The 16,181-nt window shown below is 55.3% G+C and overlaps 1 protein-coding gene across 2 annotated transcripts in view; it reads right to left on the bottom strand.

The window, feature by feature from the left end:
• Positions 1-2,886: 2,886 nt before the first annotated feature.
• Positions 2,887-16,181, bottom strand: part of FAM222A (family with sequence similarity 222 member A) — a 29,845-nt gene continuing 16,550 nt past the window's right edge. For both annotated transcript variants that reach the window (XM_027652200.1, XM_027652199.1), the window contains one exon: positions 2,887-5,269. In XM_027652200.1, coding sequence (XP_027508001.1) covers positions 4,062-5,269 — 1,208 coding nt within the window. In that variant the 3' untranslated portion in view covers positions 2,887-4,061. The remainder of the gene's footprint in view (positions 5,270-16,181) is intronic.

The following is a 16,181-nucleotide window of genomic DNA, read 5'->3' as shown; positions in this document are numbered from 1 at the left end:
TTGCACCCTCAGCTGGGGTGGGTGGGGGCACCCCAGGGGCTGGCGAACTGGGGGTGCTCGGTCCTGGCCCCCTCCCACCCCTCCCCTCCCCGCCCTGCCAGGGATGACAAACCCAACAAAGGGAAGAGAAAAGCACTTGTCATCCAGAATGCGGAGCGCGGAAGCAAATTTATTTTTAGATAAATCTAAAGCTTAATTTGTGAAGCTAATATCAATCAAAATGAGAGATGGGGTTTTTTAAGTCCTTTTGCAGCCGTGCAATTTATACTGCTTGTCTCTCCTCCTCGCTCCCAAACAGCAAAGGCAGCCACTAAGTTTAATATCAGCCTCATGCACACCTGCCTTAGAAATTTTTATTATTATTGCAATTATTATTATTATTTGAATAGGAAGATGTTTGCAGACCGGAAAGAGCATCGTTTCCCTCGGCACGTTCCCACAGTGCTCATGGGGAGCTGCGCCCCACAGGAACGGGAGGGTGATGGGTTGTGGTGGCTTTGCCCTGGGTGCTGGGGTGCACCTCGGTGGTCCCTGCCCCATCTCCCAGGAGCGTCTGTCACATTTTAAGTCCCCACGTGCTCACCTGTGCCCGCCAGGGCCGGCACTGCAGCAGTCCTGGCTGGAGGCAGGAACCACCAAGGAGGGACCCATTTATTCTGCATTCCACAGCTGAAGTCTCCCGGTACACACTGAAATCCTCCTCCAAAGGAGTGATCTGAGAGGAGAATTAACCTGCTAAATAATACAAACCCCGCGCACCTCCTAATGAAATGTAATGACTTGGAGACCTGCAAGATGGATCGCGCCGTCGCTCGCAGCCGCTCGCCCTGATTTATGGCGAGCTGGGAAATCTGATGGAGGCAGCGCTAATGAATCCCCCTCCCACGGGCACCGCTGGTGGAGCAAAGTTTCTCCCGGAGCCCCCAGTGAAGCTCCGTGTACCCCGGCCTCAGGAGGGCCCCCCCTTCGGCGCTGGGGGACCCCCAGGGAGGGGCTACCCAGCACAGAGGGACCCGCCAGCCCCGCCGCGCTCCAGCCTCACATTCCTTTGATGTGGCATCTTTTTAATGACAAAGATCTGAGTGAAGATCTTCCTCCAGACGGACTAATTTTAACACGCAGGCAGGCAGCGGCACCCCCCATCAGTAACATTAACCTCTGTGAAAATTTCCTTTTGTCCCAATTTCTCTTTGTTCCCTGGATCGGCTGTCAGCCGCTCGCAGCCGGTGACGGAGCGGTCCCCTCCCGCCACGCCATAAATATCGGCGCCGCCGTTACGGCGGGTGAGCAAACAAGACAAATGGAGCCGCCGTCCCCGGCTGCAGCCACAGCCACGGGGTAGCTCCAAGTGCATGGCTGTGGATGTGCCCATCCCTGTCCTTGTCCCTATCCCATCCCTATTCCTCTCTCATCCCCATCCCCACCCTGTCCTCATCCCTGTCCCCATCCTCATCCCCTTCCCCATTCCCATCCCATCCCATCCTATCTCTGTCCCTGTCTCCATCCCACCCCATCTGCATCCCTGTCCCATCCCCATCCCTATCGCTTTCCCATACTCATCCCACCCCATCCCCATCCCTGTCCACGTTCCATTCCCATCCCTGTCCCCATCCCATCTCCATCCTAATCTCCATCCCCATATCTGTACCCACCCTCACCCCCATCCCACCCCATTCTATCCCCTCCCATCCCATCCCATCCCATCCCATCCCGTCCCATCCCATCCCATCCCGTCCCGTCCTGTCCCTGTGCCCTCCCAGCCATTCAAGGAAGACAACTGAGCCCTTCCCACCCTCAGCCCCCTCTCTGGCTGGGATAAGGACACGCAGCATGTCACTGCCACACATAACGGGGCCAGGAAAACACATCCACAGCCCAGAGCTATTGGGGACTCCATACTGTTATCCTAATGCAACTGGTTCACTGCTGGGGCTGGAAAGCTGCTGCTGGGCAGAGCAGGGGGGGTCTGATTTAGAGCAGAGGAGCCCCCCAGCCAGACCAGGGCTCTTGGAGAGCTCCCATCCCACCTGGGCACCAGGAACGCTCCTGCCAGGGGGGAAACTCAGTGGGAAACTTGCCAGGGATGACAGAAGGCAGTGGAGGTGCCATCACTGCACCAGTGATGGTGGTGAGAGGGGGACACGGCACCTGATCCCAGTGTCCACCACTGGGGCCTCGGGGTGGCGAGGGTCAAACATCCCAGAGCATCCCACGCATGCACAGGGCACAGCCCTAATCCCCAGGGATCTGGGCCACGTGCCCCGTTGGGTGCGAGGCGGAGGCTGGTGCCCAGGACTGATTAATGGCTCAACATTGTTAACAGGTTATTTATAGGTGCTCCTCCATGCCCTAAAAATCTGCAGGGAGCAGGGAGGGGTCCCGGCTCTGGGGGGGCCCAGGGGAGGCCACAGCAAAGCAAAGAGACTCCAGAGCACATATCCAGCGAGATCCTGGTTTTACTTTGGGAAAAACACCATCCGGACACACGGCTTGCGGGTTTTGTGTTGGTTTTTTTTTTTTTTCTTTTTTACCTTTTTTTTTTCCATTTGTTTTCTCGTTTTTAAAACAATATAGTGCAGCCAGCACTTCTCACAGTAGAATATAATGGTCAATTTTAGTATAAAAAAAAAACATTCTCAGAGATTTGTAAATGCACTTAGTGCTTGAACAGGCTTTCAGGGATACAGTACCTCTTTTCCGAGCACAATCACCTTGGGTTTCATCGGGATATTATTCTTCTTTTACCTTTAAACATCAAAACACTTTGTATTTAGTGGTGAGGAGCCTTTTTTGAATGAACAAATCTATTAAACACGGAATTACACAGAGTGAGTAACGGACCATAATGAGCATTTTGGAATTGTTTGGGTTTTTTTTTTTAAAAAAAAAAAAAAAGAGAAAAAAGGAGGTATGTGAGTGCCCTGGTACCACGGTCACCTCTAACCCAGAACCAAGGTAGAACTGACAGTAAGGGGGAGAAATAAAACAGCCTGGAAGTGTGAGAGCTGAGGGGATTCCAGGGGGAGAGGGAGTCCTGAACCTCCTGGTTGAGTGGGAATAGGAGCCAGTGGCCACCGCCAGGCCGGGTGAGAGGAGGAGGATGAGGAGGAAGAGGGGTGGGAGGAGACTCTGTAGCAGCCAACATGTAGATGTACAGCCTAGTCAACTAAAAAAAAAAAAAAATTAAAAAAAACCCAAAAAACAAAACAAAACAAAAAAAACCAAACAAAAAACCCAAAAAAATCTGTTCAAGTTTTCAAGTGTTTTTCTTAAATAGCCTCCAGACTGTCCCCAGTTATTAGCTTTAATCAAAGCAGTGCAAGTTACGGACTTCAGCTACAGGTCAGGTGGCAGCTCCCTGCAGCCACACGCTGGCCACGCACCAGGCTGGGACTGGCCACCACTGGGCTGGGACTGCTCACCATGGAGCCTCCTGGCCACCACTGGGCTGGGACCGGCCACCACCGGGCTGGGACTGGCCACCATGGAGCCTCCTGGCCACCACTGGGCTGGCACCGGCCACTGTGGAGCTTCCTGGCCATGGCTGGGCTGGGATCAGCCACCATGGAGCCTCCTGGCCACCACTGGGCTAGGATTGGCTACCACAGAGCCTCCTGGCCACCACTGGGCTAGGACTGGCTACCATGGAGCCTCCTGGCCACAGCTGGGCCGGGACTCACCATGGAGCCTCCTGGCTGGCCACGGCACAGGGCTCTGTCCCGCACGGACCCGGCGCTGCCAGTGCGTGGCAGAGCCTCCCCTCCCTGGATAGCAGCAACTCGTAGCAATTCCCTGTTCACATTCGTGGAGATAAAATGATTTCTGAGCTATGTAGACAAGCAGTCCTTCGGCCTCGGCTTCCAGCAGGTCGCGGGTGTATCCAGTTTGGGGACCCCGGTGAAATGCCAGTGTCCCAGGAGCCCTTTCGGCAGCCGACCTCGTGTACCCCTCCCTGTCCCCCCGCCCTCGCTTCCGCGGTCCAGTACCGGCACAGTGCCGGAGGGGAGCGCGGCTCGTGCCAAAGTCCTCGCCCTGGGTTTGGGAAGAGCAGCATCGGTCCCTTATCTGTAGACGGGCAGGCGGATGTGGGCGTGCTGGTGGTCCAAGAGCCTTGGCACAGACACGGTCTCGTAGCCCTTGCCCAGCATCTGTTCCTTGATGCAGGGCGGGTGGATGTCATTGATGAGATACTCCAGGGACTGGAGGCTGCTGCTGAGGATGGAGGTATTGCAGAGCGTCTTGCTGGGCAGCCCCTCGGCCGGGGGCACCCCCAGCTCGCGGGGCCCGGCCCCCAACTCCGGCGGGTTGTAACAGTCGCTGTTGGGGGTCACCAGGATGCTGTTCCAAGGGGGAGCGAAGTACTGCCCCACCGAGAAGTTGCCGTGCATGCAGTTCAAGGGGGACGAGCTCACCTTCTCGGCCGCACCGCCCAGGCCGTAGGGGCGCGAGGCGCCCGCACACGTCTCGGGGGACTTGCTGAGGGCCCCCCCACCGCCGCTGCCCCCGCTGTACATTCGCAGGTGCTGCTGCTGCTGCTTCTGCTGCCAGACCAGGTAGTCCATGCCCTCGGGGTAGATGCCTGCCTTGGGTCCCAGGGCAGTGGCCGGGTTGGAGCCCAGTGCCAGGTCGGCGCCCTTGCGGCACTCGGGCAGGACGGTGCCGGCGTAGGCGGTGCCGAAGGCGCCGTGCTTGGCTGGGCTGGGGTGGGCGGCCACGACGGTTGGGCAGCCCGGCTGGGCACCCTGCGCCTGGCACTGCTGATTGATCTGGTAGATGATGCTCTGGATGGAGGGCAGGTTGGAGGGTGGCAGGGCCAGGCTCCTGCCCACCAGCGGCAGCACCGAGGCCGCCACCGTCACGTTGGGCACAGGACCCTCCAGCTGCTTCTGGCCGCCGTGGTAGCTCAGCTGCCCGGCGCAGGAGGGACCTGGAGCTAAAGTGCTTGAGGCGGGGTAGGGAGCGACGCCCACCTGGGAGGGCGAGAGCTTAGTCCGCTTCCCCTCCGAGTTCTTCACCACGCTTTTGCTGGAGGCTTTGACGATGGCCAGCAGACCCTGGTAGCCGCCGGCATGCAGGGGGTAGGGGCTGTACCGCTGCCCTGTGGTGTCGTAGCCATTGACCGTCCGGTTAAGGTGCTTGTGCTGGGGGACCCTGATGTTGGTGGGGAAGATCTTGATGGTCAGTGGGCTGTTGGCCACCTTCTGTGCGTAGGCGTCCAGCTCGGCGGGGCTGGGGTAGCGCGGGGAATGCATCGGTGCCACCGTCTCACCTGCGGGGGCAAAGTGTAGGGTGAATCTGGCATTGCTGGGATGAAGGGACCTGGTACCCCAGCACCCACCACCCCCCCCACCGGATCCCACTCGCTCCCAGCAGAAACCAGGTCACGGCACCAACCTGCCCCCTCCTGCTGACGGAGTCACTTGTAAGTGGCCTAAAATAAACTCGGTGTGGAGAATGGAAATGTCACTTTACCCAACGGGGGAATCTTTCTCTGAGATTGGATTTAAACTACATTATACAAGCAATTTCATGGGTGCTTTGCGCTGCTACGAGAACCTCACCAAAAATGGAAAAGCATTGCATTTACCAGCCATAAATCAGCAGTTCCTATAATGAGCACAAAAATGTCACTTTTATGCAATTTTACAGATGAACAAAACTGGTGAAATTAACTGTGGTAACCTACTGGAGTCAGCAAAAGCCACTGTAGAAAAAAAAATTATATATGTATATAGTTTTGTTCCTTTCAAACTCTTTCCTGAGCAAGTTTCTGCCATTCTGGTGTGAAAACTCATTTGTCGTTCCCATTATACTTTCATTTGGAGTTTATCTTGAGTATCCAATGAGCCACCAACTGTGAAAATGATTAAATCTACAAAATCTATCTAATAGATGGAATAAATTAGGTGTTTAAAATCTACACACACACACACACACACACACACACACACACACACACAGAAGCACATGCACGTACACGTCGGCACATGGGAATGATGGTTCCCAGCTGGTCCCCAAACTCCCAGCCCTGCCAAGGGATGTCTGTGGCACACCAGGAATGCCAGACCTGGTGCCTGCTCAGAGGAAGGTTTTGCAAGGTGGAGATGGTCAAATTGGAGGGGTTGGGGCTGGCAGCCTCCACCAAGGAGACCCAGCCCTCCCAGGAATCCTTTTTGAGGATCCCAGGGTGTGCAGCCCCCCGTATCTGGAGGCAGGGGACTGCAGCCTCCACGCTGGGGAGCACTGTGCTCCCAATCCACCAGGACCAGCGATTCCTGATGCCACCACGTGCTGGGTGGCAAAGTCACCACAGAAGAGCTGCACCACTGGGTGCATTTTGCACCCCAACAAAGGCATTTCCTGTCCCAATCCTGCTCCAAGTGATGTTTCCATGGCTGTGGCATGCTCGGATGAAACAGGCACCGTGTTAAAACCAGGATTCAGGGGAGGGGGGCATTTGCAGCCGTAGGGCTCCATGTCACCCCCCAGCATCAGAGAGGTGTTTGTGGGGGAGGCAGCAGTGATACCACAGCCTCTCTCCAAGCTCTCCATGCTCTCTATTCTCTCCAAGCTCTCCATGCTCTCTATTCTCTCTAAGCTCTCCATCAGCGCAGTAATTGAACAGGCAGGACGCAGTGCCTGCGCCAGCCATTCCCCCCATTAAGCTGATGTTATGGGCTTTTTACAGGTGTCTTAAATAGACACTGTTATTAACGAGTGTATTAAGCCAATTAAAACCAGTGCCTTTGAGTAGGATTTAATGGAGCTGCCGGGAGACAGGAGGGCACAGCAACAGCAGCTCCCTCTGGCAGGACACGTGCGGGTGTGTGGCATTGGCCCTGCCAGGGACATCCCGGGCACCAACTGGGCAGCCTCTGGAAAACTCTGGCACACCTGCAGAGCAGCTGGTGAGGCGTGTGGGCACATGTGAGTGTGCATGGTGGGTTCTGCTGGGCACGGGCACCCCCCAAGCCAGTGAGTTCAGGGGGCTGTGAGCAGGACTACCCTGCCCAGTGGCACGGCATGGCATGGCATGGCATGGCATGGCATGGCATGGAATGGAATGGCACGGCAGCGGCAGAGCACAGCGCGGCATGGTGAGCCACACACATCTGCATTCCCCTTCATGCCGGCACCGCTGTCCTTGGAGGTGGCAGCATCGTGAATACTCAATTAACACGACACTAATTAGCTGGTGACACTTGCAGAATCCCTAATGAGTACATTCCAGGGAAATGCTCCTTTCCAAGGAAAAATATTAAAAAACAAGGGGCTGTTGCTGAAGGGAGTGAGGCACCGGTGCCACTGTGGTTCCCTGGCACATGTCACCAAAGCCCCAACCCCAAGCACTGGGGCTGCAGGTAACACTTCTGGGATGGCCCTGTGCAGCCCCCTGGCACTGCCCACTGCTGTAGTCCTGGTGAACCAAGCCTGGCCAAGCCCATCCCACCCTCCAGCCCCGGTGCCGGTGTGTGCCCGGCTGGAGGGAGCCCTGAGCTGCCTTTGTCACCTCTTTGCACCAGCTGGATTGGATGTGACAAGTCACCAATTCGGTGTGTTGTCACATATCAGGGTGACGCACCGAACCCCCGCCAGGAAAATTACAGAGAGGCCGATTTCCCGGCGGCTGCCGGCACGGTGGCGGCGGCGGCGCTCCCACTCTCCGCAGTAATTACTGCTTTCCAACGGGCTGTAATTACTGCGAGATGCAAACTCGCCCGAGCCACCGCGTCACCCGTCAGGCACAGCCAGCCCTGACACAGCCACTCACCGCCGCGTTTGTCCCCCTTGCCCACCTCCTCTTGAACTCGGGCCATCGGAGCCGACATGCCGAGGCTGAGTGGGATGTGCCACAGACCGCTGGGGGCTGACACACGCCACTCCCATGGCTCTTGCCATCCCTAAACCAAACCCAGCCACTGGCAGCAACAAGCATCCACCAACAGCTTCTCCCAGATGTTCTGCTCCCTCCCAGCTCTCTCCCTCACTGGCATTCCCACGGGATGAGTCTGGCACTCCCCAGGCTCCCAGCTCCCCCTCCCTCCCTGACCTGCTCTATTTTTCCAGCCTGCACTCAATAACAGCTAAATAATTGAATCTGCTCAGCAGCCAAAGATTTGGTTTGAATTTTATTGGAATTTTAAATTGTTTTGTTTCTTCACTATTTTATTACTGTAAATGGAAAATGCATCGCCCGCAGTAATAATCCAATGGCTTTTTATATTACTCCGAGCTTCTGCTCGGAGCATTATTGGAAAGCCAGGCAGAGAGGAGACCCCAGCTAATGGCAGCACGGGCTTATGAGATTATGCCTCCAGCTAAACAACTTTTTACTTTAGCAAATTGGCCACCAAACCCAGCCCGAGCCACAGATGTAAATCCCAGACCCTGCCGGTGCCGCGATCTGGAATAAATCTCGGTTTATGGATCGGGGAGCTCCAGCCCTGCTGTGCCTGGAACAGCAGGTCAGTGCAAAATGTCTGACAGAGATGGAGGGCAGCTGCAGGAGGGGTGGGAGGGGATGGGAGAAACCCCCCAAAAACCTCTCCTGACATGCACACATGCTGCAGGCATCCCTTGCACCCCCAGCATCCCCTTATTCCCTGCATCCCTCGCATCCCCTTATCCCTGGCTTCCCCCCCATCCTCCCCATCCCCTTCATCCCCCCTCATCCCCCGCATCTCCCACATCGCCCTCATCCCTTGCATCCCTGGTGTCCACAGGACCCATACACCATGCCTGGCTGCAGCCACAGCCCTCAAGGGCTGGGAAAAAAGGAAAGATGAAAAGAAAGGAGGGAAGGGAAGATAACGAAAGCCGCCCTTATGGCAGGAGAGACCAAACTAATGGGAGACCAGTGATCCAAGGCTCATGCAGCACAAACTCACACACTCCCAGGTACCCCCAGCCTTGGCGCCACTGGGACACAAGGGGCTCAGTGAGACCCAGCTGCTTGGCCCCCCTAATTGCCCTGTCAGGCTCCCCTAATTAACCCTGCCAGGCCCCCCTAATTTATTCTGCTTTTAACCATACTCTTTAAAGGCCCCAAAGCAGTTACAAAGTGGGGAGTGAGGCTGGGTTAAAAGCACAGCCCTAAGTTTTGGCCCTTGGGGCCGGGCTCCACGGCAGTGACAGACCTGATGGGGTTGCTCAGCTGTCAGTCAGGAAGCAATCCAGCACCAGAGAGCTCACGGAGCAGCAGCATCCGGCTCCAGCTCTGGCAATCACGGTCTGCCTGGTTAAAGCAGTTGTGGGACCCAAATGGCACCAGGAAGGATGCTCAGGACCAGGAAGGATGCTCAGTATCAAGAAGGATAGGATGGATGCTCAACACAAGGAAGGATGCTTAGCAACAGGAAAGATCCTCAGTACAGTGAAGGACACTTGGTAATGGGAAGGATGCTCACAACCAGGAAGGATGTATAGGACCAGGAAGGACAGGACCAATGCTCAGCACCAGGAAGGACACTTGACACTGGGAAGGATGTTCAGGACCAGGAAGGACACGATGGACACGCAGCACCAGAAAGGATGCTCCATGCTGTTCCAACAACCTGTGTGTTCCCCAGCCTGGTGGGGGACAGCATTCCTGGCTGGGCTCTCTTGTCCCTGGAGGAGGGCAAGCGCAGGCACTGGCAATTTGTGCCTTTAATTTCCAGGCCATGATGCTGCAGGAGACACTGCACTGTCAGGCAGTTGCCTGCCTCTGGAAGAGGACAGGGAGCAGGACATGGGGTGCACAGGAGGAACATTCCAGGGATCACCACCAGCACAGATTTCATGAGGAGAAGCCAAGTGGGAATGTGGCGGCAGCACATGGCACCTCACTGGTTAACAGCAGCACAGACTCTCACTGCTCCCTCCCTCCCCTCCATTCCTTTTGAGATAAGATGGGACAATCCTTATTTTTACACATCGAAAGCGCTACAATATTTTGCAATAAATGAAAGAACTAATCTCAGCAGGAAATCTTTATAAAGCTGCCGACGGCGACACGTGGCTGGAAGCTCCCTGGAGCTGCACACAGGTCTTGCCTTCCCCTGGTCCCAAAGGAAAATGTTTTCCACCCTTTTACAGATGGGAAAAAAGCATCAATGGAGGGCTCAGCTCCGAAAAGTGGGTGAAATGTGACAGCAGCCAAAGAAGAGCATCTGCCCCTGCTCTGCCTTCATGTGGTCCCATCGACACATTCACCCTGTGAAGGGGCATTTCGCGGGAGCCCTGAGAATCCTGCCAAACCTTGCCCTCCCTCCTCACCCTCACCATCCCTTCCCATCCTCACCCTCCCTCTTCCCATCCTCGCCCTCCCTCTTCCCACCCTTGCCCTCCCTCCCCATCCTGCCCTGCCCCTCTTCCAGGAAAGTGCTGACATTACCAGCCCTGAGCCTGTGGTTTGCTCCTGCCTGGCCTCCCAGAGCCAGCAGGGCAGAAGGGCAGCAATTAGGCAGGATTTTTAATTTGCACAGGGGCAGGAGGGGGTGGGAAGGGGAGTGATGCCGGGGGGAGGCAGGATTATGCTGGGGACCTGAGCAGACGTGCCAATGGCTCTTATTAAAAAATAATAGTGCTGCAGCCTCCAAATGAATTAAATTCTGTGAGAGTCGAGAGTTCATCCCCAGCTTTGGGACCAGGATCCCTTTTCCTCTTGCAGCAAGGAGATCCCAATGCCTTCAAAGCTTCAAAAAGCATCAAAAATCCCATTTTTCTCTGCCTGCCACACTGGGAACAGATTTTGTAAGAGCTAAACCCTAAATATTTGCAAAACACTTGGAAGAAACCTCAATATTTGGAAAACACTTGGAAGAAAACAAACAAAAGCTGCTACATTTAGCAAATCAGCACAGTCCTTCAAGTTTGGGTCTGAGCCCCAGGTGGTAAAGCTGCTTGGGCAGGAACTGGCTGCACTGCGGCCCAGACCCAGGGTAGCATGGGGTGCAGCATGGGACAGAGCAATCACAGGTCCTCTGAGTGCCCCATGCTGTTTTTGGAATGCTGTTGGGTGCAGGGACCACCGGCACTGTGCCCCCCATGCCACACCGGGCAGGTTGGGCTGCTGTGACATCGCCCTGGCTCTCCCACCCTGTGCTGTGCCATGGTTTCTATGGTGACAGTAACCCCAGGATGGGTGGCACAGAGGCCATGGCAGACGCAGTGGAGGGTCCCCAGAGCCCCCCTCCAAGTGCAGGGACCGCAGGCACCATGACCAGCACCCTCAGCACCACTGCACTGTCCCCAAAATCACTGCAGAGTCCCCACTGTGGGACCCCCCAAATCCTGGCACGGAGCATCCCGGGTGCCAGGAGCTGAGACAAACACACCCTGGCTCCGGGGGCTTAAATTAAACCAACTACAGAAATAATAGTGGGAGAAATCCATCTGAATAACCGTAGGTGGCAAACCCCGCGCGGCAGCGCCGGAATCTGCAAAGACAACAAAATTCATGACAAAGCACAAAGGGAAGCGCCGGGCTTCGCCGTCCCCAGATATTCATCCGTTAACACGTTCCCTTTTTAGGCTGACATGTCATTTCAGACGGGCCTTTCTTCCTCCCCTTTCTTCTCCCCCTCGTCGGCGCGCGGCTCTGCCGAGGCGGCTGCTGAATTGGATCACCTCGGGGCGAGCACTTTATTATCTGCAGTCAAAGCGTCACCACAAATACCCGTCTACACACACACGTGTCACTTCCCATTTGTCTCCTCCACGAGGTATTAGCGCGGTGCCGTGCACAGTGCACCGGCCACCGCAGCCACTGTGCCACTGCAGCCACCACAGCCACCGTGCCACTGCAGCCACCGTGCCATCATGGCCACCATTGGCCACTGCAGCCACCATGTCGGCACAGAAAAGGCCAGTGGTGCAGGAAGGGGGCCATCATGCCCATGAGGATGCCCCAGTGCCACCCCAATGCCACCCTCTTGACACCCAGATGCCACCCCAACACCACCACAATGCTGCCACAATACTGCCCCAATGCCACCTACATGTCACCCGACACTGCCCCAGCACAGCCCTGATGCCACTCCAAAGACACCCTGAGGCCACCCCAACACAACTGCCATGCCAGAGCCATCCCAGTGCCACTCATCTGAAGCCAACAGAGCCCTGAGTCCACCCCAATGCCATCCCGAGGTCAGTCCCACACAACGCCATGCCAATGCCATCCCAGTGCTGCCCCAGTGCCACCCTTTGACACCCAACACAGCCCTGATGCCAATCCAATGACATCTCACCACACAGTCACTGAGGGGACCCTGCAACCAGGAGGGGATCCCACCACCCCCAGCAGTCCTGCAGCTCCTCCCAGTTGCCCCCCAGCCCCTCTGCCCACTCAGCCACAGCCAATTAGTGTTGGAATTAATTTAAGACACAGGCTTTGCACCTGCTGAGGGGAGCAGGGTGGGTGCCCCAATGCAGAGTGCCCCATTCTGGGGTCTGCCAGTGCCCAGCAACCTGCTCTGTGGCTGATGGACCGGTGTGATCCTGGGAAGTTTGGACAAAAAGCAAAACCCCCTGGTGTGCCAGGGGGTTACCAGCCAAGCCCACCCAAAATCCAGGGCTCTGATCTGGTGATAGATGGGCACTGAGCAGCCCCCCCTCACCCTCCATCCCCATCATGCACGTGACCAATGGAAAAGTGTTTTTGCAGCGATTCCTGGCAGGGAAAGTGCAAGTCAACAGCACATTTTGGGCCCAGCAGTTAATTGAACTCCTTTTTATGGCACGTACATAAATACACAGAACCATCATTAACCGATCCCTTCCAGAAAGTGAAAATGAAAGAATTAATCTTACTTCACTCATGTGTAACCCCTCATGAAATTAAAATGATATTTTATGGGTGTGTACATGAGCAGAGCCTCGCTGCAGCCACTCTAATGAAAATGCCCTTGGAATGAGCAGAATTGGGTAACGAGGAGCCATTAAACAGACCTTCATCCCATGTGTAATTAAACAAGTTTATCACTGATGAGAGTCCCTATGGGTGAGCAGGGAGAGGTGTAGGTGATCCCAGAGCTGGGTCTCCACTTGCTGAGACCTGGCCATCACCTCTCATAAGGACCATCCCTTCTCATTAGTGTTTTAATATGAAGACAGACCTCAGGAGGGCTTATGCAATCCCAAGAGAGCCATTTATGACACTGTCCCAGCAGGGCTGAGGTGACAGGTCCCACAGGAGGATGTGCACAGTGAAAGAATCATGGAGTGGCATGGGTTGGAAGGGATCTTAAAGTTCATCCCATTCAACCCCCTGCCATAGGCAGAGACATCTTCCACTAGACCAGATTGCTCCAAGCTCTGTCCAACCTGGCCTTGGACACTTCCAGGGATGGGGCAGCCACAGCTTGTCTGGGCAGCCTGTGCCAGGGCCTCACCACCCTCACAGGGAAGAATTTCCTCCTAGTATTTCATCTAACCCTACCCTCTGTCAGTTTGAAGCCATTCCCCCTTCTCCTGTCCCTTCATGCTCTTGTAAAAAGTCTCTCTCCATCTTTCTTGTAGGCCATAGAGGATGCTCCTGAGGTTAGCATGGAGGGAGCTCTGTGAGCTTGCCCTGGCTCCCAGCTCCCTATGGATCCCAGCCCCTTAGGGGGATACACATCCTGCCCCCCTCCTCCAGCCAGCCTGGGGCTGTAACATTTAATTAAATACCAGCCACTGCTCCGTTACTGCCGAGAACAGGAGCAGCAAAGAGTTTGGCCAAGCTGAGAGGGGTATTATTTGATTTATAATTTAAATAAAGCTCAGGATTCCTGTAATGCACCCAGAATAAAATCAAAAGGGACCAGGCTGCTGCAGTTAATTGGACGTGATATTTTCCTGAGGATGATGCTTCTCCACAGGCTCCTGCTCCTCGGCTGGAGGCGGGAGGCACAGGCAGGGCTGTGAGGGCTCTGGCACCCTCCTGCATCCTCCTCCTTGAGGATGTAATGCCAGCATGATGGGCTAGGGCCTGTGGAACAGCCCTGGGAATACTGGCTGGCAACGGTGAGCACGGCAGCAAAGTCACCTCCAGTTTTACCAGGATGGATTTCATGGGATGCTCCAAGCCCACTGGAATGCGGTCGCAGCGGTGTGGGGGGCACGGAGACAGGGGGATGACAATTAGCAGGAGAGGCAAGGGGCAGAACTGGGGGGCAAAGGCACTGGGCTGGGATCTCCCTGCACGGGCAGGAAAATTAGTCAGCTCACCTTTTACGTGAAATTAATACCAAAATTAATCAGCAGCGCGGGCAGGATAATAGGATTTCACAGTGGTGCCGGGCCAGACAGCCAATGTGCCGAGAGCCAGACTCATTTAATATCGACAGAAACAATGCCAGAGGACAGAAATAAGACCCATAAAGATAATTACTGAGATACTCAGGAGCAAATTAAGTAATCAGAGGCACTTCTAAATTGCGCCTGGTTTTAAGAGAACGCTCTCTGTGTCTATTACCTACACGGGCGTCCTGGAGGCTCGGCCCCGTGCCTGCTCTCCGGCCCCTCTGCACCGCGCTCACCGCAGGTGCCATAAATAAAGAAGGGAAAATTGTATTCCAAGCCAGATGCGTGGCCCTGGATGTCACCTGCAATTTAATTTGCGCTGGTGGGAGGCAGGGAGCAGCGAGACGGGCCGGATTGGCCCATAATGAGCGGAAACATACGGGCAGCTAAACTTTGATTAAGGTGACCTGGCTGGTGGCGGCCGGCGGCGAGCGCGGCGTGGAGGTCTGGAGGGGAGCTCAGCCCGGTTGCCCACCCCAGGGGACACAGGGTGAGCACAGTCCAGCCCGAGGGATGGGTGAGACCAGTCAAAAACTCTGTGCCCTTGGTACCCTGAGCCTGCCAGGGTCCAGAGTGGGGCCAGACCGCTGCTATCTGCCCTCATCCCACCGGCGCAGTTCCAGGACCTCCAGAACTCTGGGGCTGGGACTCTCCCAGGACACACGCAGCTGCATCCAAGAGCAGCTCTCCCCACAGTGTCTTGCCATGTGGTGACAGCACCTATGGGCTCCTGCTTCCTAAACCTCCTTACTTCAGCGTCATGGCAGGGTGGGAAACGCTGGAAAGCACCAACTCCGTGGCAGGAGAGTGCCCCTGGGCCTCACCCCATGAGTCGAGATGGTCCCCAGTGCTGAGCTGTATCCAAGGAATGCTGCAGGGACCAGCAGGTGTATCCTGACCTCAGCATCACACCAGCTCAACACCAATATATTCAGTGCTGAACACCTCCAGTCTCCAGTAAATCCTGCCAGGCTCATCCTGCCCACAGGTCTTGGACTGTGTGGGTGTGGCTGAGCTAATTATCCCTTCGCAATGAGGTGCTCCAGGAGCTGGACACCTCATGCCAGTCCTGTGTCTCATGATGCTCAGGTATGACGGACTGGGAATAATTTTACAAGAGCAACACACATTTTCCTTCCAGACACTAAAAAGGAGGAGACCTGGGAAGCACCAAGTGCTCTGATGCAGTGCAAGCTGCTTCCTTGCCTGTGACATGCGAGTGCCCATCACCCCACCTCTGGACTGGGTGTCCTGTTCCCTGTGCTGGATATTGGGGAGCTTCACACAAAAAATCATGGAATCCAGAATAGTTTGGGTTGGAAGGGACCTTAAAGACCACCCAGTTCCACTTCCCTGCCATGGGCAGGGACACCTTTCACTAGACCAGGTTGCTCACAGCCCTATCCAACCTAGCCTTGAACTCTTCCAGGGGTAACTTTGAGGGATAAAATAACTTCCAGGGACAAAATAACTTCCAGGAATAAATAACCCTCCTGGCTGGCAGTGTGATCCACGCCCCATCAGAGTGATGCCAGGGGTCCCCACAGTGGTAAAGCATCACCCAAACCCCGTGCCAGGCTCACTCAGCTGCGTCGGGGTGCCCAGGTAGAGGGAAAAAAAATCTCCAGGAAAATCCAGCTCATTAAACAAACGCCCGGGGGCTGTCACAGCCTAACAAGCAGAGCTTTAGCAGCTGATTTGTCTTCAGCCGGCAATGTTTAAAAATCCAACTGAGACCAGCAGAAAAATATCCACTCCCCTCTTTAAAACACACATTCATCACTTGAGAATCTTAATGCGTCTTTCCCAGCCGAGGAGGTCAAACACGCCTGCCTAAAGCAGGCTCATTAAATATACATTTAATCACGGTTTGGATTGAGAGACAAAGGCTGGGAGAGACAGGTGCTTTGCCGGAG

This window comes from Corapipo altera, unplaced genomic scaffold, assembly GCF_003945725.1.
Source record: "Corapipo altera isolate COAL_440 unplaced genomic scaffold, ASM394572v1 67, whole genome shotgun sequence".
NCBI classification, from domain to species: Eukaryota; Metazoa; Chordata; class Aves; order Passeriformes; family Pipridae; genus Corapipo; species Corapipo altera.
The sequence above is the reverse complement of the archived record's forward strand: the minus strand, read 5'-3'. Positions and strand labels throughout refer to the sequence as shown.